This window comes from Chlamydotis macqueenii, chromosome 2 (genome assembly GCF_036417535.1).
Source record: "Chlamydotis macqueenii isolate bChlMac1 chromosome 2, bChlMac1.mat, whole genome shotgun sequence".
Classification (NCBI taxonomy): domain Eukaryota; kingdom Metazoa; phylum Chordata; class Aves; order Otidiformes; family Otididae; genus Chlamydotis; species Chlamydotis macqueenii.
In genome coordinates, this window is record NC_141557.1 from 34,507,451 (window position 1) to 34,534,616 (window position 27,166).

A 27,166-nucleotide genomic window follows, 5' to 3' on the forward strand; every position below is an offset into this window, starting at 1 on the left:
TTTTTCTATTGTTTTGACATAACATTTAATAGAAAGTTTTGATAAATTAGTAACAGAGGCAACTTTTGAGTAGGGATTGGCAAAGGAAGACTTTCCCATTTACAAAGACACATCACTCCCAGAAGCAGTGCTATGCTTCCATCCTCCTGGAGGACATTTCCAGTCACACCAGCGTGAGGTTCAGGCAACACCATCAGCTTCATTTAACAGATGAGCCACAGAAACACCAACAGGTCAGCATACAAGGCCATCCTACACTCTCAGGGTATGGAAAGGCACCATGGTGCCACGCGCCTGCTTGTTTGCCTGTCAGCCATCTCACAATCCTATCTGAAAGCACTGATACTCCACTTACCTGGAACATCATTCTCCCAAGCCCATAGTGACAGTGATCTCTGCTGTATTTCTGTGCCATTACAAAAAATTACGATAAAAGGCAAAGCAGCTCAAAGCACAAAGTGCTTTACTAACACTTTGCCGATAGTCAAGGAAACAAGCAAAACATCTGCACTCAAAATGTCACATGGGCAAAATGAGCGTTTTTGGGGAGTGGAGCAGGGAGACATCATGTGCATACACCAAAAGGCATCACTGTACCTCAGAGAGAAAGTTTGGAATGCAATTTAAACAGCTTAAACTTGCTAATGTGAGTAAAAACTTATTAGAAAAAAGAAATACTGTACAGAGCCATAAATCCCTAAGGTGGTCTTAGTTTTTGAAAAAGAGGGGTTTTTTTTATTTCCTGCAATGTGCAGTTCACATCCGTAAAGACAAAGTACACTTCATAAATTAAAACCTAATCAACACTTTGAAAGCCCTCCATGCCACTTGCTCCAGAGTGAAGGCATTCTGCACATCAAGTCTTAAACGAGCAAAACATTTACTGTGTTGCAGAACCCTGGATTTCCACAGCCTGCTTGTTTGCTTGCTTACAAAAAGCAGTTTGTACTCCGCAGTTTTCTCCCACGCATATTAATACAAGCAATCAGGCTTCTACTGCCCTGCGGATCTGACAGCTACCAGAACAGCTATGTTCAATTTATGTTCCAGGCTTGTCTTTTTTTCCTCCTCCCCTTCACCCCTTATTTATGTATGTTCCACTGCAGCCAGACGTACCTCAGTGAAACTGCAGAGCAGCAGCACACCTGATGGCAGAGCAGAGTGCCCACCCTGACCTCTGTACCACCTGCCTGGACTGCAGTCAATACTCAACTGAGTGGCTTTACTGCTAGCTCAAACACATCAACGCTGCACTGCAGAGCTACAGAAGAACAGGCTGGAGCAATAACTGGATACTCAAAGCTTCTATACATTCCCACCTAAAGCATAAAATCCATACAATGCAACATAAAGAACAAGTGGGAAGAATCTAGGTTCTTTCATAGTTACAGCTTTTACAGAAGACTCTGTCATTTCCAAATTAATGTTTGATGAAGCAAACAGCCTTTGCACGACATCAAATCTTCCCCTGTCAGTGAGAGGAGCCACCAAAGGACTGCTCAGCGCCACGGTGCCATCAGCTGAAGCGATGTTAGGCTGTATTTATGAGAGAAAGCAAAAGACAGAGACATTAAAAATGTTCTTCAAGCAGTGCAGAGTTCAGTTCCTTCTTACAAAACCACCAGAAAGCTTACAAGGCAGCGGTAAATGGGCAAGATTCCCTTTACTATTAGCCTTGACAAGTACGACAAACTCATCCAGAACCAAAGCTCTATGGCACCCTTTAAGGAGAAACATCTCTCCTACTGTGTCCTTTCTCCCAGTTCAGTTTCTTTTACTGCAGACCACGCTTAACTCACTCTTACTCTGAGCAAACAGTAGGATGCCCTTTGCCCCAAGATATCCCAATGTTTTACTATCATTTTTGCCAGTGAGCTTAAAAAGCTTAAAAAAAAAAAAAAAAAGTCCTGCCCCATTCCTTCAGCAGTTTCAATGAATGGCCTCAGAGTTTTGGGACTTCAGAATTTGCCAAGGCCTAAGCGCTGCTGCTACCAAAGCGACATTTCTGTTTCCCAAGGGCGGGTGATTACTGTTACTGAGACTTTAAAACCAGCTAGTGAGACTGTTAGTAAACTAAAATTCGAGCTTAAGTTACAATTTTGCTCACAGCCCATGAAATCTCCCAAATACAGAAACATCTTAGAAGTCAGGTATCCACCTCCACTAAAACTACCTGCACCATTTGCCACTGTCAGACTCTGACCTTGCCTAAGCAATGCCCACACCTAACTTCACACTGGAGCTTGACATCATCTTTATTGGGTGAGAAAGGCAGGCAGGCAGGGAACACAGTCATTACTGCTGCTGGGGCCCAGACGCCACACAGTCACAGTTTGATTACTCACCAAACAACACAATGCTGGAACAACCTGAAGATCACAGCAGGCACGCAGCAGGACAAGAGTGTAATCAGACAGCTCTGTGAAGGAAACATTAAAAGTGAAAGACTGTTTCCAGTGAACACCGAATGGGGCCAGCTGCTGGATAGGGGACTTTCTTAAGGGTGAGCTCTGTTATGGGGCTCTCCTGCTGAGCAAATGAGCTGCATTTTTGAGGCCCACCCGCAGGTACAGCACCTTGTGAAATGGATGCTGGAGACCAAAGCAATTCAATGCTGAGGGCAGCTGTCACAAGTGCTCTGCTGGACGTTTGGAAGAGGCTGATCCAGCCCTTTCCTGCCTGCTTCCCAGAGTGCAGAACAAAATGGGACGGGCGGTGGGTACAAGCCCCGCACTGACTATCCCTGCCCCTGAGAAAAGGCAGCTTATAGGAAAGGGGATTTCCTCATTCTTGTCTTCTCCTTAAGTATCTCCCCAGAGTCCGTGTCTGCAGGCTGGATGAATGATTTAGGCCTTGAATAAAACAAGAACTTCCCCTCTCAACATCTATATGAGATGCTGACTTCAGCAAAAACACAATTTGAGAGGAATGACATAGCTGAGACTGCTTCGAGGCAGGCAGATGGACTAAATGATCCCTGTGGTGCCCTTCAACTTCGTAACTCAAAGGCTGATTCCTAACAGAAGCAACAGGCATACACCGGCTTTTGATTCTTGATCCAGCTACATTTATGCTTAGATGTTAGCAGCAAACATTCTGTCCAAGCCAGGTGATAATGTAACACACTCAATTAACTGCGCCCTGCTGTTAATAGCATCTGACAAGTGTTACCACGTCAGCAGGTTTCTGTTTTCTATTTCTTTTCTGTCCCCCACAAATGAGTTAAGCTTTCCTAGCTGGGTACTGTGCATACATGGATGCACACTGACATTTTGCTGCACAGTGCCACTTCTCATACCACACTGGACTTCCCTTCGCTATCTTAATGTCAGGAAATTCTTTATATGTGAGAGAGAGGAAAAAAAGCCAGGAAAGGCTGTCTTGGACTTTGCAGGTAGCTTTTAATTAACACTGTGGTGCCAAATAGATTGTGAGGATGGCATTTGTTTGACATTTATGTTTAAACTCCTTTTACAGCAACTGCAAAACAACCGCTAATTGCAGTGTCTCTGTGTTGAATTCATTTTTGCTAAATATAGATTGCACCTTAACAATGTACACTGTCACGCAGCAGACAACACCTAATTTGTAATTCTCAGCATTTAGGTGGGAAGAACTCTGGTACGCAGTAAGAATCGAAGCGAGCTTGCCAAACTGGAAATGCCCACACTCAGAAGAAAGTAGAGTTGAATAATCTTGGAGGAATGTGTATTTTACAAGCAAAATCTGTCAGTGATTGAGGGCTGAATTTAATTCACAGTCAAGAATGCTAAGCATGGTATACTAAACTCATAAGAGGGAACAGAACAAATTATGTTCACTCAGCTCACCAACTGCTCAAAAACAGCCAGAAGTGCTTTAACACAGAGGGAGCTTCTAAGAGGAAAATTTAAAAAAGAGTTCTTCATTCACAACATACCAGAGATAGCACTGATGAGGAGGTGAGCAGCTGAGAAGAGCTCTTCCTCCTGAGGCTGATATTTCTGCAACAGCTCACTCCGTAAACTGCACCCTAGGAGCTGCAAGAAGTCAGCGAGGTCTCTTTGTTGAGCAGGTTTTAACTCCTTCAGATCTGGCTTGTCTCCTGTGCAGATATCATCTAACTGGAAGCAAAAGAATGAGTAAAACTTCTTGAAAAGAGAAAAGTTCAAGCAAAAGAGAATGCTAGCTCTATTCTGAAATTACTTTTAGGAAGAAAGCAAAAAGTTTCTTCATCTTACCACGTCCTCCAGGGCAGTTACCATTTCTTCATGGAGCAAGAGTTCACAAAGGGTTTTATATAAAGCTCTCTGCTTGTCTTCCGGCAACTTCACAAAGGGCTGGAACTGAGCCTTCAACCGTGACAGATCTTCCCCAACAAAGCAATAAAAAGTAAAAATAAGTATTTCTACACAAATGCCAGCAAAAACAGTTAACATTTTTGCTATGCATTTAATAAGCTCATTTATCACCACATCCTGATATCCTGATTTCCATCAGCACAAGTTATAATGCAAGGCTGGAACACATCTGATTATACTTCCCTAATGAGCCAATGAAGCATCAATGAAAATTCTAAGAAAGAAGAACAGCTACCAGATCAACATTCAAGTGTTCAATATTTTTAATATTTTGGAAGCCAGTACTTTAATGTTTACTGAACTAACCATATATTAAGTTTCTCACCTGCAAGTTCATCTCCAGAGAACGTTCATTTATAAAGCAGAATGAAGAGTTCTGCTCATAACTTTACGTCTTAATATTAATTACAAAGGCAGGGGTATGAGTCCATACACAGAATTAAAAGTTCCTATTGCAATCTTAAATTGTTATTGTCCTCCTATTTCATCAGGTGCATCAAAAAATTACAGCCCTTCACCCGTGACCTAATTATTATTACAAAAATCAGGACAAAAATCTCTTCTTGACTGAAATACTAATCCATTACAATACATACAACAGAAGCACGAGAGAATTCTGCACCTCCTTCCCCACAATTGAACTATGACACTAAACCGAAACAGTTTATGGTATCAAATTATCACTTTGATAAAAGAAAATAAGTTCTCAAGTCAATAATGCCAACTGGAAGGTTGGAATGTGTTTTTCCACATCCAAAAAATACGTGCATACACGTGTTCTTACCCTTGTTTAAAATAAACTTCCCTTCATGTCACTCCAGTCAAGAAGGCAAGAAAGATACTCTCTTTAAAGATGCTTTTTATATCTAAAAATTACTTTATTGGGAGAAAAAAAAAAAAAGCCCAGCCACAGGCAGATGTTTTTTGTACCTGATGCAATCATATGACTGTCTATACAAATAACAGAAGAGGAAATCTACTTTAAATTGCTTTAGTAGAAAGAATTTTTTTTTATTTTTTTCCAAGAAACAGTTCAGGTTAATTAATTAAAAGAAACCCCCAAGCCTTTTAAGCAAGAAAGGCACAAAAATATGTCAAGCTAAACGAGAACAGTGGCATACCATTCTTTCACAAATAAGTGGTTTTTTATACACACAGTGACACAGTTATTCCTTTCAAACAAGTCTGCACTGGAGAATGACAGGATTTATGTCAGGACAACAAATACCTGTTTTGGTCACAGTTTGTCTACTCAACAGCCATGAACAAAGGGTGAAATTTAGAGATAATAAAAGTGATGTTCATCATTAGAATCAGCTGTAAGAACTCTACCAAGAACTGATGTAAAGTAAAGTGTGTTCTGAGGCCTTGATTTGCTTTCCCTTTTTTCATTCCTCTGGTGACAATCCTGCCCCTTCCTTCCACATCCCTACAACAACCAGGTTGGGCCTGGCCCATTACACCAATTTGCAAACTTCTATTTAAAATACGTTTTAATTTCGTCAGCCTTAGTTGATACTGAAGATCTCTATAAAGCTTCTCAGACAATAATGAGGCTAAGTGAAGGCCGGGGAGATACCTTTGTAATTTTTGAGACTTAAAATAACCTCTAACTGAGAAGCTTCACTGATCGTATTTTCCAAATAATGAAAAAATATTTTCAGTGACCCTTTCTGAATGAAAGCATAAATCATTATTAATCTTGTAAAGCTTATCTGGAATGTAACAGAACTGTCATAAAAATGTGATTTTGTAAGATACATATTCATGACAAAAGGGATTCAGGATGTTCCTAGGGAACAGTCCACTGCATATACCTACTGCAAAAGTACATTTTTCTATTCTTTCAGTGCATTCCCCCAAGAGTTCCTTATAAGGGCTATTAAAATGAACTAACACAATTTTTTACGTACTATTGTACCAGATAATTTCCTCCTATCATGTTGCTTAACTCACTGTAATATAATCATGTAAAGCATTTCTGGTAATACCTTGTTTCAGTACACTTAAAGAAGCATCACTGGGAATGACGTTTTTAGCCCCGGAGTACATCTCATTATCAACAGCATCTGGTTGATAGAGAAACGAAGCATCTTTGAATAGTGCTGAATGGGGATTAGCTGAGCCTTCTGTGCTTTCTTTTTCAAAACCTCCTTGCTGTTCATGTAGCAGACAGAATTCTGTAATTAGAAATTCAATTTTAAAAAATTAATAAAATATATATACAATTACTGAGCTTGTATTATCTAGTGTTCTCGCATGTGATTTCTCCATTTCTCATCTCTTCTAGATGGAAAGAATGCCAACGGTTGCTACGCATGTGAAATATTGAGCATTACTGCAGCCCTGATGTTTGGCACAGTCTGCACAGACCAAGGTCCTGTGGTGCAGCTACCAACTACAAAATGTTTCACAGCCCCTGTGAATTAAAAGTAATGTAGACAGCAAATAACAGGAAAACTTCTCACCGACACCGTAAACCTGGATGCTGCATACAAGAGATGCAGGTATGAATTCTCATTTTCTGCCAATTGAGAGATGTGCTATAATGTGGCCTACAGGATCCCCTCATGACGGAGACAAGTGAAAGCAATTTCTGAGATTTCGAAGAATTCGGAGTCCCTCACAGAACTTCTTCTGGTCATGGCACTGGTAGACTCCTCTTTCTCAGCCAAGCCCTAGGTTCATCCTCAAGTTCTCCAGATGAGTGGAAAACAGGGGGCTCTTCAGAGTCTCTAAAGGACGTCACTCAGGCATATTCGCTAACAGAATCACTCTGCAATACACTGTCTCTTTGCAATAGCTTCATGGAGAAAATAACAGACGCTGGCTGGATTATCCTTTCTGTCTTGTCTTTGTGATGAGCATTGGCCTACCTCACCCAAACAGGACTGCCGATTTCCTGCCAGCCCAATGCCCCCAACTTGATGAAGCTAAGAGACTCCTGGAAGGTACACAGGGAGCTGTTGTAAGAGTTGTGCTGAGAAATCAGAAATACCAAGTTCTGTGCTCATGTGTCCAATACTGTGCCCCAAAGATGCAGAATATAATCAAAGTTCTATGCTTATTCTGACTATTTTTTATTGGATCAAATACAAGATTTGAAACTGTACCCCTGGCATTCTGCAGCAGGTCTGAGGAGAACACAGGCAGGCTAGCAAGACAAACTCAATTTTAAAGTAATACCTGACAGCAAAGGGGAAAAAAAAATAATGTAACTAATCAAGCACAGTGTTCACATGTACCAGGCACAAAACCTAAATATAACCTTCCTGCAATTGTAAGAGTCTGTCTCACCAAATTAAGGACATTCAAAGCAGATGAGAAAGCATGGAGAGCACTCCAAGAGCAAAAAGCTTTTTCAAAGGGAGAGAAGATAAAGACATCTCTGACACAGAGAAAGAAAGACGACAGAGGCCTTTATGCCTGCATAACTCCTCCCAGAGAAGACCAAGCTGCAGAGGAGCAGAAAACAATCAACACAAATTAAAGAACTTGCCAGAGCAACAAGACTCTGCAGCTAAGGCACCATCAGGCCAACGCACTCATGTTACTTTCATTGATAATAACCAGGCTTTCACACAAACCCTGAAGGAGGAAGATGGTGCTAACAAACTACCTGCCCTCCTAAGGCAGAATGATGCTAGGCAGATAAATCGATACACAGCATCATGTGAAAAGTTTTAAGAGATACAGACCCTGCTGTTAAATCTTGTAACAGGACTGGATTCAGAGGAAAATACAGGACTCTGAAAGTTTTGTATTAATACGACTGATAATTATTTTTGTACCTCATTAATTTTGTCACACTCTTAAAAAAAAAAGATAAGGGAAAACAAGTAAATGAAAAAATATACACAATACTGTGGCATTTTCTCTACTGAATTCTATTACATCCATCAATGACAAACCTCCACTAGTGCAGCTAGATCTTGTTAGTTACTCAGAAACATTAACAAAAGGGGAAGAAAACAAGAGATGATCAAGGAAAACAATCAAAAGACAAAGACTCTTTTGAAGAGAAAAGCTGAAAAGATTAGGACTGTTTAATTTACAGACATAAAAGAGGAAGCAAGTCACACATGTATAGCAAGGCATTAGATTTGTTTCTTTCTTTTTTTAATTTATAAAAATGTCCAAGAATGTCCAGTAATGTTAGCTAGAACAATTTTAAGAAAGTTTATATACCATTCTTGCTCACAGAATAACTCAAGCACTGTCAGTGTCAAAGAAAAAAAGAGACAAAAACCCCCTTACATGAATCTTATTCCCTAATTATCTGTGAAGAGAATCCCATTATGTTACATCTGCTACTGGTCACATTCAGTCGCATGTGAAAGGACTACATTAGTCCCTGGATACAAGTTCAAAGGCTATTTTTATTTTCATAAACAGACACTGATCACTGCTCAGATATTAAGAAGTTGAAGGTTAGGCTCCATCATACTTATTCTCGTTGGCAAATCCCTAATTGTGTTGTTAGTTCCTCCACTTTACCTTCTCAATGACACTCAGGCAAGGGAGGATAGCACAAATAAAAAAAAAAAAAAAAAGGCAAGATATAGATTGTTTGAGATAAAACATGAAACAAACTGTGCTGGTTTTGAAGCTTCAAAGACATAACATTAATTCTGAAAAAAAAAAAGTGGAAAAAGAGCAGAGAAATACAGATCATTAACGAGACCCGTGTATTATCAGCTAGCAGGACACAGGATTTTCCATCTAGAAATCACGAGCAGGCTATGAGCTATACACCTGCGTAGTCAGATAGCCTTAATTGTACCTGATTACTCTGAATTACAGTTCTATTACGACCATGAAGTCAATGCCCTGTATCATATCTCTGTGTTCAGTCTATGTCAGAGCCATTCCACACATAAGGAATTTTTTTACAGGTTACATGATATTTACTTCTATTCCTGAACCTACTGACTTCCTTAATATCAGAAGTCAGTTGAAGGAGAATGATGGAGAGTATCTTCTGCGTTTCCTATCCAAATAAAGCGCATCCTGGATTCAAATCTCAACTGCATTTAATTATTTCTTCAATGTATCTCCTGTTTCTCTCCAAGTAAGTAGTTTCCAACTTCCAGCTCTATAGGGTCCATCTGATTTCTTTCCTTCTTCCGTAACATCCCCTGAAATCTCCTTTAGGTCAGGGAGTTTAACTGAGTACAGACAAGAAAGAAAAACCCAGGTGATTCTGTAGAGCAGAGCTACTACTCCCACTACAGCCAGTTTCAACTTTTTTTTTTTAAACTTGACACCTGAAAGTATGCAACCTGAAATAAGTAAAGCATGACTAGGAAACATGACAAGGACATTTCTGCAACCATTCTGAGAACAATCTATACAAGAAAGTGCAAAATAGACAGAAAAGTTTACATTCCAGTCCTATATTTATGAATAATTCTTTTCTTAGCATGATTGTTGTCTAAACATTCCTGGTTGACCCTCAATTTATATTCAGTTCACTTTCCCTGCCAATAGGTGAAGACATCAGGACGGGATGAGGGCCAACTAGCTAGTAAGTAAAGTAAAACTGTGGAAAAAGACCTGGACAACAAATTCAGCAGTGTGTCCTTGCCGCTACTGAAGCCTGCTGCATACTGGGCTGTCCTGACAAGAATGTAGCTAGCCAATCGATGAAAGTGATTTTTCATTTGGGAGACTGCATTCAGAATGTTGTGTCCAGTTTTGGACTCCCCAGTATAAGACAGACACTCACACACTGGAGCAATGTCCCAAACAGGCACTGAGGTTGCTGGGGCCTGGAGAACATCATGTACAAGAAGAGGCTGAGAGACTGGGTTTGTCCAGCCTGAAGAAAACACTGCTAAGCAAGAACCTTATTGCTGTTTACAACTACCTAATGGAAGCATGAAGACAAGACAGAGCCAGACTCTTCTATATGATGACAGGATAATAGGCAAAAGACACAAATTTAAAAACGGGAAATTCTCATTAGATATAAAAAAAAAAACAAAAAAAAACCACCAAAAAACCAAACAACAACAGTTCACCATGATGGCAGTGAGGCTGCCGAGAGGGGTGATGGAATCTCTGTCCCTGGAGATAATCACAACTTGAATAGAGAAGGATACGAGCAATCTCATCTAGCTCTGAACTTAGATTAAACTTCAAAAGTTGGCCCTGCCTTGAGCTGGGGCTTGAGCTAGACGTCCTCCTGAAGTCCCCTGAAACCTAAGTTATTCTGAGTTTATTATTTATTTAAACAAATGAAAAAGCATTACTAAATCAGAAGACAGCATTTCACAGCACAACTAACTATCAAGGCAATGGGAACCATACAACATCACCATCTTCATACACAGAGAGATGCAAAAATCTGCCCAACAGACAGCTCTGTCCACCATTGAACTGTGTGCCACAGAAAATGAGCTTTATACTTACCAAACTGGCCACTGTGCTTTATAAACAGTTCAATTACACCATAGGCAATAGTGGTTGCAGGAGGAATTTCAAGGATCACGCTAGCATCCTTCATCATACTTCCATTTTCAGTCACTGAAACCTAGAGGACAGATTTATTCATCATTTATCTGATTCAGTTACTGTGTAGCTTAAACATAGACTTAACTAAGGGGAAAAAAATATAGAGAAAGAATGTGCTTTATTCTCCATGATGTCTAACTAAAGCACAAATTACATTTGACATCTCTGAAGTGAACTAGATGAGCAGCAAGGTGGAAGCACAACGCCAAGAGCAGCTCTCAAACTCTTAGCTACTCTGTCATAGTACGAAGCTGAGCTCCAGGTGCAGCTTTTACCATACATCAAACACTGTGTCACTAGGAAACGGGCACCCACTTCAGTATCCTGCCTTGCCCTCTTCTGTCCCAACAACCCTTTTGCCCAGCTAGAGAATGGTACCAGGAAGGTGGCACTTGCACAGAGGGTTGCTGAACTGCAACTCCCAGATTTCTGCTACTGGAGACACTCTGTACACAGAAGTGATTCATGTGCAGCTTTAAAAAAAACAACTTACAATGAATGAGCTTATGTTTTGACTTTGGTAATTCCTTCTCAATTCATAGGCAATTTTTCAGATATCCTCATAATGCAGTTGACCTCTACTCCCATGATAAAAAAAAAAAAGCTTCTCAATAAATACTAAAACTCAGACACTGCAAACATTTTTGATGAATGATTTCTTAGCTTTTCAAATAAACTCACTTCAGCAATGCTTTCTGCTCTTCAGCTTTCACTGAATTGTTATATGTTTATGTTTTGCTGTAGGCAGGAATCTACATAGATAATTAATCACAATTTGACAGTGTTGACGGAAACCACATTCCAGGCTCACACTAAAAGATGCCATCTTTTCCCAGTGAGGCAAAGGAAAAAACATCTTACCTTTCCAAAGTTTCACAACTAAGCAGTGTAGTGAGTTCAACACATTAAGGGAAAGAGTTCAACACAGTTAGAAAGCAGGAAAAATACTCTGAAGTCTATTTGGAGAAATAATGATTTCTTCTCAGATAGTCTGCAAATGTTTTATTCCTTGCAGATTTTTAGTAACTTTTACCTTTACTATTTTTGTACTGCATCCAATCACACCGCTGATTTTTTCTTCTGTCTGGGTATGTTCAGATATCGTACACTTCTGAGTTGTTATTATCTTTTCTCTCAAGATGCACAGCACTTCATGTTTTCTTTCTATTACTTGTTTCAGTAAACTGCTGTTCAGATTTATTGTTCTGAAAACGAAAAGATGCCATTAATAACATAAGTACTAGAATTGAGAAAAAACATTTTCTTAATTGCTTAAAGAAGCTTTTCTTGTAAAAATAAAAATGGTTTCTGTATAAGCAGTCTCTTCAAAATTATGTCCTCTTTTGTTACTTGGTAGCAGCAAATATCTGTATTCCACAGTCAGTCCCAACACACATTGATTCTTGATTTCTTACTTTGAGCAAAAATGGCAGTTGCCTGGCTATTTCCTAAGAAAAAAAAAAGCATGGAAGAACTAAAGACAACTTTAAGCTTCCAGTGTAACATGAAAATAATGAGCCAGGCTCATGGACACTGGACTGAATCCTCCGCTACCATGAACTCACACTGACATTAACGTGGCAATGGCAGGGGAAGCTGATTAACCATTCTCACTGGAGTCTCACGTTAGCACAGTGTCAGTAAGTCAATGTGTCACATGCTGCAGTCTTTACTCAAAAGAATTATTTCAACCAAAAAAGTTACCAGGGAGAACAAACAAAAGACCTGTGCTCATGGTCCATATTATGAAATTCCTGTAGCCTAGCACACTTCTGCATACATTATGCATGCACACACACACTAAAAATACCTATAATAGCATAATACATAACAAGCATGTAATGTAATAGTATTATCAACACATCACAAAGCTCTGCTTAGACAGTGAAGTTGCAGTCAAGCTACTGGAAGTCAGGCAATACATAGCAAGCAATCTTTCCGTCTGGTTAGTTTCTCTCTTTGGAATCAACCCCCACTTTTCCTTACAATAGTTCTCACTTCTCTCTCTCTTACCTGACCAGATCAAGTCTCCTTTCTTCCCACTTCTTCTCATTCATATCAGCTTTGTTCCACAGCCAGCTCACAAGCCCCACTTCATGTGATTTCTCTGCTATCTTCTACCCTCAGATGTCACCAGCTGTTAATGGCTCCCAGCCTTAGTCTCCCCTCCTTCTCACAGCTCATTGTTACCACTTTCCAGCCATCCAGCCAAACTCAGTCTCATTTATCTCCCTGTCACCATTCAGTCCTGTCATGCCTGTCTTTGTATGCCCTTCTACCTGCCCCAGGGCAGGTGACACGGACTCCTTCATGCCCAAGTGCTGATGTCCAGACTCACCCTGGAGTGGGACAGCTTGAGACGACCACCACTAGGCATGCTGGTTTGGCCTCTGAGAGCCCATGTGCAGGCAAAGGAGCGCCTTGACACGCTGCTGCAAAATTCTGAGTCATCATCCTTGAGGGATGAACAGCACACTAAGAGTGATGCCTCAATGCCAACTCTCACTGATCTGCTTCAGTGTTCACTTAAGCCCTGAACCAGCTGAGTGGGATCAGCACTGACTAAGTACCTCAAAGGGCTGGATGAGAAAACACAGAAAAGATTTCACGGGTTTTGGGACTGGAGAGGGTTACTGAAAAAAACACCCCCTATAAACATCTGTGTTATTCATCGGTATAACCTCACAATTTACAATTAATGATCAGGACTGCCACACTGAAAAGAAAAATTAACTGTGAGAAGGACCTCAAATCTCCAGCCCATGCCTCCAACTTAACAAGTCATTCCTACTGCACAACATAATTCAGTATGTGTTTAAATGCTGTTGGGAGATATTTCTAAAACTACGTTCTTCTTAGAAAGAGCAGAAGAAAGTGAACTCCCAGAAACAATATGAAAGGATTATTTTCTAAGAAAATATAATAAAACTCACTACCTTGTCTTCTGGGGTGTTAACAGAGTTTCTGGTAACAGTTAAAGCAACTTCTTAACTCTAGGTAGTTGATTAGAATGTATCAATTACATTATACTTTTGCAAAACACTCATTGGAGTTCCTCAGATGAGACGTAATTTCTATGAACAGATAACTCTAGCAAGACAGTCAGAAGATCAAAAGATTGCTATCCCTGGCTCAAGTTATTCAGTCTTTTCTCCTCCCATTTACTGTAAACGGCTATTCACAAGGCTAAATGGCAATTCTCCAAAAATATGACAGAAATATGTGCCTGACTGCTTTATTTAAATCAAAATATCTCCACTTTTAATTAAAAAGTTTTAGATTTATTAGATTCTGGAGTTTTGGATTTATGCAGTCTGTGTAAGTCTGAAGTCAGCTTGGTTCTTTATTAAATAAAAAATATCCTAAGGCAATTTTTGATCTTTGGAGAGTTACATGCGTATATGAAAGTTCAATCAGTTGGAATGAACTGTCTGAAAACCTTAAAGTTGATTGTTTAAACAAGGGAAAGAAAATACCTCTGAACCAATGCAGTAGCCACTGGAAAAGCATCCCCAAACATTCCTGAGATTATTAATATAACTTTTTTTCTTTTGGTGCAAAGCCATGCTTTATGCTTGGAATGCAATGAACCTTTGGATTAAGTAAAAATTGAAGAAATGTCAAGCAATCACAAACACTGCTGCTCTTAGAAGTGTCTGCCAAACCAGAGCTTTTAGTTATCACAGTAACAGACCATCAAGCCTATCATATACTTCACAATAATTATTTATGATTCTGAAGAGGTGTGCTAAGCATCTTGAAAATACAAATTAATGCACTAAGAACTTGCAATTTTAACACTCGACCTAAGAAGCCACAGGGGAAGAAATACAACAAAGAAGCACAAAAGCAATTCATAATTTGCTTTTATAGAATGTACTTTTTGCCTGGTTTACAGGATGACAAACTCACTGGATATCCCCAAAAGCTGGAGCAAAAGAAACAGAACAATCAAAGGTAGAAAAATACAGATTAAACAGAGCTTTGCTGTTTCTGAATGAGCGCTAATGTAAGAAGCGTACAGAATATGATTTAACTCTATACAAATGAATGACCAAAATAATTCAAGAGACTTTTTCTTCCATCTATTTTTCTACAGTATTTTGCCCGAGGTGGGACTGGCTCAAACGCCCTCATGCTCCTGAGTTTGAAGTTCAGACGCAGAACTAACAGTAGAGTAGCACAGTGAAAGAGTTAGAAGACATAAGTAAATTTGCAAAGAGGCACAGTGAAGAAATTTCCGAGGCTGCGCTGGATGAGCTGCTGCAGCACTGGAGGCTACGTGGTGACACTAACACTGTAAGATCACAGAGTCAGTCCCTGATGCAGGACTGCCACAGGCACTGTGTCTCAGAGGCAGCTTGGGATCCTGTGCACAGAGCTGCATTGTGTGGCAGTGACACGGCCACTGCCTCAGCCCCAAGATTCAAGTGACTTCAGTGGGATGTGTAAAGGTGGTGGAAATGCTCTCCTCTTCCCACTATCTTTAGTGAGTACTGGACTCGGCTTGAAAACACATACCTTAACCAACAGCTACAAATACTTTTTCTTTAAAGACAGCACAGTTAAGCGCTCTCTTCTAGACTTCCGGCACTGTTAGACTCCAGGGTTGTGTGTGGGCACATCACAAGTTATTACTGGGGCACTGCCTGTGGAAGGCTAAACATTCGGCTTTTTTCTCAGTGACTCAAACAGGAGACAACATTAGGTAAGCAAATACTCAGCTTATCTAAATTATCATTGAAAATAGTCATCAAGAGCAAAATGCAAGAGGGTTAAAGTTTTACAATCAAAGCAGGGCTTAAAGTATTGTAGGGCAATGGCCACTGAGTCCATGAATGTATTTTTGCAAGAGCTAACACATTTGTTAGCATAATATTCTGAATATCAAGAACATATCTGAACAACAGGAGATGGCTGAGTTAAATCCCTGAGAATATATGCACACAGGCACACAAATTGCATTGCATCTTTTTTTATTTTACATGTCACATTTCAGACCTTTTATTTCTGTTCTACAACCATCACTCTTACCATCTCTTTCACCATCTATTGTACAGCAGCCCTCACCATTCCATTGTGACCTGTAAAATAAAGTACATCACCGTACTCCTTCCCACCTTGAGCATTTGAGCTGAAGTACTCAAAAGTAACACTATATAAAACACGACGAGATGTTGGTTTGCTAAGTCCCATTATCAACACACAGAGTATGAGCCTGTATAGATAAAGATCATATAAAAGATAAGGATTATGGTGTTTTGTTTGATGGTTTGCTCTGCTTAAGTAACCTTCCTGAGGTCAATGATTTACTAGGCTGGAAGGTCTAGTAAAGGTCACAGATCAAACATGAACAGGAAAGAATTTATTTGGGTTTTGGTCTCACTCTCCCCACATTTAATTGGATTAAATACTCTTCTATAAGGCAAAGGGTTCTTTCACTTTTATTCAACCTTTTTCTTCTTCCACGAGGAAAGGAGTGGAGAATAGAGAGGCACAAAGGCAATTTGCTGCAGACTGGAAGTAGAAACAAAAGGAGGAAATGCAGAAACCAATGGAAGGCAAGAGAAAACAGACAACACCTAGCAACAGAGCAGGGTCTTGCAGGTAAAGGAGAGAGCAGGAGCCTGCTCTAAATCCCACAGCTGAGACTGAAGGCCTTTCCTTCATACACAGAATCTCTGAGCAAACCATCCACAAAGGAGGGGGCTAGGACCATTCTTCCATCAAATCCTGTCTAGTCTTCTCAGTAACCCACCCCACACATTAAAGTAAGGTGCTTGCCAATTTACTACAAATACCAAAAAGAATGACTACTGCTGCGCGTAGTCTCCATCCTCACACTGACATCAGCGCTGTTACCTGCTTGCACAAATTTTCACTAGTCCAAACTACTCACAAGTGAAAAACCTTTTCAGTCCTGCACTGGGCAATGTGACCTCAACACACCTGCCCTGCCAGCTGTAGAAACATGGGTGGTGGCCCACTCCCACAGCCTCGCCCAAATGCAAGTTCTTCCATAGCATCCACATGACTGACTTCAAAACCCCTCTCACTGCTCAGCCAGAATTCCTCAGCTTGTTCAATCTTCTCCACTTCATTTACAATGTTCAATAGTCTGATGCTGCTTGCTGCACGGTGAGAGCCTTCACCCAGCTTTGTTCCTTCTCTAGTAGAGGAGTCTGGATGATTGCCATGCAGTAAAATCCAACAGACCTCACTCTACCACCTTCCACTAAGCACAGATGCATAATGTTTCTTCAATCCATTTCAAATATAACCTCTCCAACCTACTTTTTACGGTCATACCAGAACACAGTATCTGCTACAGTCAGCTTATTGATAGCATTTCACAACTTTCCCTACAGAACAACCTGACAATTACTTCACAGAACACCTTCCCCAAGAATACCAGATACTTCCGAGAGCGCAAGTGACAGACAGTTCCTCTACTTTCTATTTGGCATAGTTTTTAAAATCACAGACACATGCAATTGATTTTGTTCAATCCTACCTCATAACATTCTGTGACTTCATATTACTCAAGCAGCACACCTCTGGTAGAAAATGGAATGGTTTTCCCATCATATGCATAAATGCTCAAGGAGTTTTAAAGAATAAATAACAAAATGGGCTGAATTTCCACTGCACTCCGATTAGGAATAGCCACCTACTTTTATCTCACTGTGGACAACAGCTGAATCAATGAAAGTCCATATTAAAGTGCCATATGCAATAGTGTACAACTAAACTTTCAATCATGCCAGAGTATACCACTAATCACACTTATCCTGCTTTTTAATATGCTAATCAGAGTTAGGAATCATTCACATGAAATGATGGAAGGGTGACAAGCAAAATTTTCTGCAGCTGATGTGAACTGACTGACTGCCACCACTTGGTCCTATTTCTATCTCGCTGCTGTCACTGTCCTCTCAGGACTTCTATTTCAACCACCTAACACAACTTAATGAAAACAAGCAAATTTGTTAATCCATGAGAACTACACAGATTATAACCTCCTCATAATCCTTGTCACTGGAAGCGAACATACAGAACAGTCAAGGTGCGAAGGTCTTCTGGTCCAACGGCCCTGCTCAAGCAGGGCCACCTAGAGCAGGCTGCCTAGGATCATGTCTCCAAGGAGGGAGACTCCACAACTTCCCTGGGCAACCTGTGCCAGGTTCTTGGTCACTCTCACAGTGAAAAAGTGTTTCCTGATGTTCAGACAGAGCTTCCTGTGTTTCCGTTTGTGTCCATTGCCTCCTGTTCTGTCACTGGGCACCACTGAAAAGAGCCTGGCTCCGTCCTCTTTGCATGCATCCTTCAGGCTTTTATATACATCAAAAAGATCCTCCCTGAGCCTCTCTTCCCCACGCTGAGCAGACTGATCTCTCTCAGCCTTTCCTCAAATGTGAGGTGCTCCAGTCGCTTCACCCTCATTGTGGCCCTTCACTGGACTCTCTCTAGTATATCCATCTCTCCCTTGTACTGGGGAGCCCAGAACCGGACACAGTACTCCAGGTGCGGCCTCACCAGTGCTGAGTAGAGGGGAAGGATCCAGCCATTCAGCCAGTTTTCAATCCACCTCACTGTCTGCTCATACAGCCCATACTTCATCAGCTTCTCTATGAGGATCATACAGCAGACAGTATCAAAAGCCTTAAAATAGAAGATGGAATATACTCTTAAATCCATAGCAATCTCACTGAGTTAAAGGCACAGGTCTGATCTGAAATCAGAACATTACAGTACTCTGTGAATTAGGAAGCACAATGTAATATGAAAAGCAAGAATAACGTAAAACAAAATATGCCCAGTTTATATACATAAAAGTACCGTTTAACTTTATTTTTTACATTGCATATTATGTTAATAACTGTGTTCTGCATTTGTCATTGCTTCTGCAAATCAGGAAGGATCTCACCCCACGTCCTTTAGCTGTCATCTCCTTTTCAGAAAAGGAGAGCCAATGCGGCATCTGGAATCTAATTAAAAGATCAGTAGGATTCTCCTACAGAAGGTTCACATAAGAAGTGACAGAAAACCAATTTGCTGCCACTCAGCACTTCCACCTTGCTGAACCTTGAAGACTCATATGACTTAGTTTAGGAGGCCTATGAGCTTTGACTTTTTTTTTTTTTTTTTTTTTTTTTTTTTTTACAGTTTTCTGCTGTTTATCTGCAACTTTAACTTAAACAATACAAGAACAAGATTAAGATTTTAAAATGTAACTTAGGACACGGTTTAGTAGGCATGGTGGTGTTAGGCTGATGGGTTGGACTTGCTGATCTTGAAGGTCTTTTGCAACTTTAAAAATTTATGATTCTATGATTAATTAGGCTATATGTGTAGAAATAACAAACAAAACAATAATTGATCAAACAAGCACTTGCAATGTATGTCATTAGATGAAATCCAGCACACTTAGCTGACACTCTCATCTCACAAGGACTGATGGGTAGACATTCTCTTAGTACTATAATGCTTTGCATCCAAAAATCACTAACTTGTAGGCACCAGCACTCCTGGATGCTAAATTCCTGAATTCCACACAATGCTCCATGAATGAAACAAAAGCTTGGAGTCTGGACACAATCCATCAGAAATTATAGAATATTTATGAATGAATAACTGGAATTTCGTTTGTAAGGCATTGCCACAATATCCAGTGCAACTTGGCATTATGCTGAAGGAAAAAAAAAAATAAAAAAATTCTGCTATCCTTATAATTTTCAGTGACCTGGCAGAAGCCAGAATGGCTGGATATCAATTACACACTTTGCATCATCAGCCTTAATAAGCTATGAGTATCTCTTCTATGAACTAAGAACAAGCTCCTTGTATAAAATGGCACACACATTAACCTCACTTACAGTTACATTCAGATCAGTGTAGAGCTACTGATTTTCCACACTCAAAAGAAGATAATGTATTTTTAAGTATTTAGTTACATTTGGGATTATAATCCCAAGACGTGCTGAAGTAAATCTGAATTGCTATGAGAGGATTATTTGTTTGAACGGAGTAGGTAATTTACTGCAGAAAACTAAGTAAAAGCTTACTAATTTAAATAGAAATCACTCAAGTTTGTTTTTCTATAGGACTCTTATCTAGTGCTAGAAACAAGATTCTAAATCTTGAGTGACACTATTTTTCTGATGCTAGATGCATCCTAATTTCACAGGCCTGGTACATACATTTAGCACAGTATTTTCTGCTTTTAATAGGGTATTTAGTACAAAGATAGAAAGATGCCTTATTAGAATAAGTTTGTTGACTTGTTAATTCTCACAATAAGAAGAACAGTAGACATTTGTTCCTCTGAAAACGGAGAATTGATTATTTCTAGAACATCAGTGTATCTAAAGCAAATTTACACTGCTTCTGACAACTTTTGCACTGATAACAAAACCCCATCATCTTTATCTTCAGGGCATCAGCAAAGGCTATTAAAATGCATTACACCACCTGCTACAGACCTAGGGTACAACGCTGTCACAAACAAACCACCCTCATCTCCCACAAGTCAGGACTTGCAATACAGAGCAGACCCCTGCCGTGTCAGCTGGCTGCCAAGCAGGCTTTGGTCAATGATGGTCTTATTGCAAGATTAAATAAATCCGATTTCAGAGTAGGACAGGAAGTGTTGCATACCTTGTAAAATTAAAGATTACAGCTCCTCTCAGCCATTACAATGTATAGCAGTGAGCAGTAGATCTATAAACTGTATTTTTTCAGCTAGTAGAACATACATTGACTACGCTTGCTTACCTTTGATATTCCTTCAACTTCAAACAATCCAATTTTCTAGCACAGTCACACACACACACACACAAAACTATAAAGCCTGCTTACAAGAACATCAGTAGTTCTCTATTCAGTTTCTATAGCATTTGTTCCAGTGTGATGGTTTAACCCCAGTCAGCAATCGAGTACCACACAGCTGCTCACTCACCCTCCCCAGGGAGATGGGGGAGAGAATCAGTAAGAAAAGAAAACTTATGGGTTGAGATAAAGACAGTTCACTAGGATAGCAAAGAAAAAGATAAAAGTGATAATAACTGGAATACTAAAATACATAAAATGAACAATGCACAGTATCTCATCACTTGACCACCTGATGACTGATATAGCCAGTCCCAAGCAGCAATCATAGAATGAAAACCTGAAAATGATCCTGGAATGATTCCGCACAGCAAGAGAAAGCGAGCCAGCTCACTGGCCAACCCCCACGTACATATTGAGCATGACGTTTATGGCATAGAATACTCTATTTGGCCAGTCTGGATCAACTGTACTGGCTATACCCCTCCCAGCTTCCTGCACCTGCACATTAGTGAAACCTGGGAAACTTGAAAGTGTTCCTGGTCTCTTTAGCAACAACTAATAGCATCAGTGTATCATCAACATTCTTCACAAATCCCATACTAAATCCAAAACACTGCAGCTACTGAGAAGAAAATTAACATCATCCCAGTTGAAATGTGGACACCCAGTAAGACAGAGAAACCAATCAATTTATTTTCCACAAGAATTTTTTCTTTTTTTACCTCAGTACAGTCGCCCAAAGAAGGGAGAATTTTGCTCTTGTTCCACATGATAATTAATGCAAATATGTAAAATAAAATTGCAGAGAGATGTTTTTAAAATGAAAAGGAAAGGTTTGACCATCAAGCTTTCAAAATCTGGAAATTTTCATTTTTGTATATATGATTTATCACCTGAAAATGAGAGCCTACACTAAAAATAATTATCAAACTCTGGTAACACTGCAGAATCAATGATTCAGTGATCACAGCTGGCCCATGTCTTTTCAGCTCAGTAATCTTTCCTGGCCATTACAATGTCCACATTAAAAACATACCTGTCCTTGACGTCTTTCATAAGCTGCTGCAAGTCAATCTCTTGCTTCCTCAGGTTTCCAAATGAGGACTGGTTTTCCACATAGCCCTTCCCTCCAGCTCCCAGGCTAATCTTTCCAAATGAAGTTTCAATACGTCCTTGAACAAGATCTTCAAACTTCCCCATATATTTTGCAAAGTCAGACTCCACAATTACTAGGAAAGCAATAAAAGTAATTTCTACCTGTGAAGAGAAGTGCTGAAACGGTCCTGAAGTGATTGGAAAAACAGAAACTCATAGAAAATATGATGAGGACAAGTTAGTGAACGCAAGAAACAGTACTGAGTAGGTAAATAATGAAATTTACAGCTCTGCAACTCTTACTTCTGCTTCCTTCATATTTTCATCACCTTCGCTCCACTATCTTTCATATATTTTGCCATTTTAGGAAAATGTAAGGTGATTGAAATGCTGAGCTCAAATGCTATGGAAGACTTATAAACAATGACTGAAACTTACTTCAGCTACAAAGAAAAACTACAAAGCAGACCTGCTTGTAAAATAGGATTAATATTTTGACATTCTTCTGACGTATCTCATTATAGGGATGTCCCAAAGCTCACTGAAAACCAATCAAGGATCTAATTGGCTTAAAACAACTCTGAATCCTATACACCTATAAACCAAAGAGCCAGCTACAAGTAGCATCTAAACTTAGGAACTTATCTATTTTCCTGGATGGAATTGTGACATGCCCAGAAATATGAGATTCCAGACTGTTAATCTTAAAACCCAGTTAAAAAAGAAGTACAAGGGCCAACCATTTTTGAGCAAGAAGAAAGGAAGTGGTGGTAAAACTTGCTTGGCCTTGCCTGTGCAAGCATTCCCTGGGCTGCTGTCATCAATAATATACTGTTTATCCAGTGCTTTTTGACCTGGAACACAGTATAGTTTCACGCTACTATCACATGCTGGAATCCCCCAAAAATATTTTAGGGCAGCTCCTGTGGCTGCAGACAGCACTGTTATCAAACAGTAGGACTGTACGGCTCGACAACCTTCAGCACACAATTTCAGTAGTCTACCTAGGCAAAACTCTTTTTTTCTTAAAAACAAAACAAAACCAAACCAAACCAAACCCCAAATATTTATTACTACTGGTTTTAGTTAAATGAATACTCAAGTGAGAAAAGATCTAGTCACCTAATTTTCAGGGACAGAGAATACTTCAGAGCATTCCTCTGAAAGTAGCCCTCTAGTAACACAATTAAGAATAACAACAAAAAAGATCAGGCTTTGCATTCTTTTTATCTGCAATAATAGCGCTTTACCTGGTTTTATCGGTTTGTCTTCAGTAAGCACATCACTCAGACTGACTGTCAAGAAATGATACTTGGGCTTCTGCCAGCACCAGAATTTCTTCCTCTTTGTAACTAAGCTCAGAAGTTGCAGCTTGTCTGAAGCATTCAAGTGGGAGACAGGGATCAAGTCACCTCCGCTGTCAGTTTCTCTCACAAAATTCTTTGTTGCTTTTGCAAACATCTTTGGCAATCAATTAAAGCCTGAAAGAATACATCTGTTTATCAACAACTACAGTTGTGAAGTTAAATGTTTACACAGTCACTTTAAGAAGTTCTTCATATTATTGGTATTACTGCAGGAACAGCTACTGTTTCCACCTTGTCTTCTCCACTCTGAGCTAGGAATCATGACAGTTCATACTACTTATCCAAAGTAAAAAGGTTTTCACAGTAACAGATGAAAAAAGGTTAGTTAAAATTTCAAATAAGCAACAGTGAAAAGCAAAGAATGATGCACTGCAAACACAATATGCAAGGCTTAAACATTACAGGAATAACGCATGAAATTTATTATCATGCAGGTAACAAAGAAAGAAAAAAAAAATGTGTGAGAAAATAAATATTCCAAGCTACAGCTGAAAAGTTTCTTCAAGGAACACTCACAGGTAATTAATCTGTTAGGGAGGAAAAAAAACTTACACAGCTTACCTGAAATTCTAAGAAAAATAATCTGCTAATGAGCACCCTGCAGAGACTGGCTGGAATGAGGAGAGCACTGCTGCAATGGCAGAGAATTTCTGCCTTCTCGCAGAGTCCTTATTACCCAACACTAAATTATCTTACTCGATATAAAGTAATTGGGTATCATTCACACAAATTATCTTGATCTTTTACATAGTGAGTAAACACATAGAGGGATAATAAAAATTATTCTATAAAAAGCAACAAATATTTGTGTTGGCATCTTTGTCACTAAGTTTTGTTTCTGAACTATGCCCCTGGAAAGCCCCAATTAATTTTTTTCTTTCTGAATCTTTTTACTTCCAATGTTTCCCAATTTTCTGTTTTCCATTAGCATAACTACAGCTAAATTGAACATGTTATTTGCAACTCTTATTCATATCTGCTAAACAGCTACATACATTATCTTATTCTAGCTTTTAAATGTCTTAAATTAAAAAATGTTGGCATCTCTCATTGTGTAAGGTTTTCTTTATCCCAAGTAATGCATTTTGCTGTATTCACAAGGAACTTTTCCAATAAGGGAAACTGGCTAAACTCATGGGAGAAACGGTAAAAATTGCCATTCACAAGTGCTAAACACTCAAGTCTAATAAACTATTTTTTTATCTTTTAAAAAAAAAAATCTAATGATTTTTAGTTCTTCAACTCTGTGTTACTTGATCTAATGACATTTCCAGAATTAAATCTGTTTTTTAAAGTTGGTAGCATTCCTCTGAAACCCCCAGGTGACACTGACTGGGAAGTTCAACTAACATCAAAAGATGTCTTAGCTGGGTATCCAAACATTCATGATTAATTACCTGTCTTGCTCTGCAGGCCAGAATAACTAAGAATAGACTTCAAACAAAAATTGATATTTTAGTGGGCAATCAGGATTATTGAGAGAAAATGGAAAACTGAATAAAGACATTAGTGGCTGGACCATAGGCTCTATGTTTTAGTATTAGTTGGAGGACAGAGGAAAAAAGTCTTTTTGCGGATGGGAACTTACCTTCCCGTTAGCTTTTCCCAAATCTCACTTCAGATAATATTTCATGTTGAGGTATCTACCTCCTCATGAAACCCCTATGGCCCAAACTTAGTTATCTATGTAAGAAAGCAAAGGATGTTTCTCAAAAACACCTGCACAGAAAGGATTTGAACAATGTCAAAGTCACATAACATTTTACTGAAGAGTCTTCTGGGACCTTCATTGTAATTGTGGCTGCAACAAACCTGCAGCACAGCCCCAGCTATGTGCACTGAGAATATTTCCACTGACCTTCTTGTTCTCTGACCTTTTCCTAAACTCTGAACTGAGACTGATTTTTTTCAGTCTTAAATTTCTCCTTGATTTCCCTGGTTTTAACCTCAGTGAGAAAATTTTAACAGAATAAGCAATGCAGCTCCACCGCAGTAGAAAAACAAAACAAAAGAGTAGAAACACAAACCCAAACAGTAGAAAAACAAACTCCCCCAACAACAACAACAAAAAATCTAGTTTTCTTTTTCCCTGGAGTTTCTTTTCCATGACATTGAATTTCACAACCAACCAGATGATTAATTTGTAATGGAGGAGACCATCAAGAAAATTATCATTCTCAAAATTCATGTGGGCATAGCCTTGGAAAAGAAACAGGCCCAGTAATTTCTGAGGAGTTTATGATATTGCAAAAAGCTGTTCCTATGATTTGGCATTGCTACACACTCACTAAATCTCATGAGAACCATTAACGCCATTCTATAAAACTTCTGATGCATGGTGGTTTGTCTTCACTTCCAGTCACCACGCTTTTGACTAGCAAAAAGGACACGTGGGAAAGACCACAGAGTGCTTATGAGGACTGCTGAGACTCACCAGGTGGGAGAGATGGGACTGCCTTCACCCTCAGAATGACAATGTCAGTGACTCCCACACTTCGCCGTGCTGGGAACGTCTTTTCAAGGAGCATATCTGCTGATGCAGCTGTACCTGCAAAGCAAGAATAATCTATCCAAATTCCTGTTTATGTCTCTCTGGATATGGTGCCTTTAATACAAATTCTAAAATGCACCCAAATATCTTGTTTCACCAGTTCACAAAACAAAGACATAGAGGAATTGAATTGCCCTTAGCAAACATCATGGAGTTAATATAGCTGCCAGGATCAATGGCATCCTGACTGAATGGACACAGAGCGGTTACAGACACAGCATTAAGAAATTCTGCCTTTAGAGTTTCTTCCTCTACAAATTTTGTTAGAGCTGTGCTTGGTTTGGCAGAATTAAAAAGGAAGGTATTAAAGCTGGTAGGAAAGCCTGTCAGAGGGAACTCACTCTTGGAGATTGATAGCTAGGCGTGAAGGTGGAAAAGGAAGGAGGAGTACCTTCCTTGCCTACCGAGAAACGTAAAATTAGCCTGCACCTGGGCTACAGGAAGATTATTCAATGAAGGGGATGAGATCAAGTGAAGATATTTACAACAACTTCATTTGTTTACTTAAACAAACAAATCTTACCCTCCTTCCTTCATCACAGCTCCCTAACTCTATATAGTGGGACATTAGATCCAAAGAAATATTTTACAAATAATCAGTGCTGACCTGTGTCAGCACAGAAGCAAGTTCTCAACAGTTGCCCTGTATTTCTTACATTCTGTATACACATACACTTTACAAAAAAATACAAAAAAGCTTTTTTTTTTTTCCATTTAATGTAAGATTACCCAGCAGACTGGGCACAGTACACAGCAAATTTGGGAAGAGGGTGACAACTGGATCGCCAAATGTCAGCACATCCCTTGCCAATCCAAGTTGTAAGGAAATACAACCCTTGAAGGCCAAAGATGACCAGGCAGGAGCCACGGTGTCAGAAAAGCTGTTACGCATTAACTCTACTGTGCAGCAGTGGTAAAGGCCTTCAAACCCTAACGAAGTCAGAGTTTACGCTGAAAGGCAACTAAAGTGCAAACGTGCCGACAAGTAGGACGTGTGTTTTATTACAAAACCTTATAGTTATTTTCACCTCCTTTCTAGATAATTTAAATTTAAAAACAGCCGTAAAAGCTAATACACAAAGCCTAGCAGGGACGTTCACACAACAAATTTCGGTACTTGGACACACATGGACCCAGAAAACACGTCTAATAAATTTTAGCCCTGGATGTAGCCCTCAAGGACTGTACAGCATGTGCCTCCAAAGACTTTGACTCCACACACACCATGGCGTCTCAAGGCACCCCAAATGGACACCGCACCCTCACCCCTAGGCTGCCAGGTGCCATATCGAGAGGTGGAGGCGCGAGGGCCTGCGGCCGGTGCTGCACACTTTGGGAACGGGCCCAAGCTGCCCTCATCCTTTGTAAGCAAACCACTGGCCACCTTACCAAGACCCTCCACTGAGGGGGCTCAGGGATCCCCCTCAAACGCTCCTGTGGCCGCGCCGCGCTTAAACCCCCTCAGA

At 39.7% G+C, this 27,166-nt stretch overlaps 1 protein-coding gene across 1 annotated transcript; it reads right to left on the reverse strand.

The window, feature by feature from the left end:
* Positions 1–25,703, reverse strand: GSDME (gasdermin E). Its single transcript, XM_086741624.1, has 10 exons — positions 25,584–25,703; positions 23,033–23,263; positions 21,724–21,916; positions 11,890–12,061; positions 10,755–10,875; positions 6,332–6,520; positions 4,221–4,348; positions 3,920–4,103; positions 2,346–2,419; positions 1–1,536 (listed from the first exon to the last, which is right to left on the reverse strand). Exons 2-10 carry the CDS (start codon positions 23,241–23,243, stop codon positions 1,306–1,308), a joined length of 1,503 nt encoding a protein of 500 aa, XP_086597750.1. The 5' UTR covers positions 23,244–23,263; positions 25,584–25,703; the 3' UTR covers positions 1–1,305.
* Between the last annotated feature and the right edge of the window lie 1,463 nt (positions 25,704–27,166).

What these genes read in the sequence shown, in the direction of transcription:
- GSDME (XM_086741624.1), bottom strand. Translation starts at nt 23,243, where the DNA reads ATGTTTGCAAAAGCAACAAAGAATTTTGTGAGAGAAACTGACAGCGGA. An exon ending in TTTAAGTGTACTGAAACAAG is followed by an intron (nt 4,349 to 6,331) that starts GTATTACCAGAA and finishes TTGTTGGGGAAG; the next exon opens with ATCTGTCACGGTTGAAGGCT. An exon ending in TAACTGCCCTGGAGGACGTG is followed by an intron (nt 4,104 to 4,220) that starts GTAAGATGAAGA and finishes TTTTGCTTCCAG; the next exon opens with TTAGATGATATCTGCACAGG.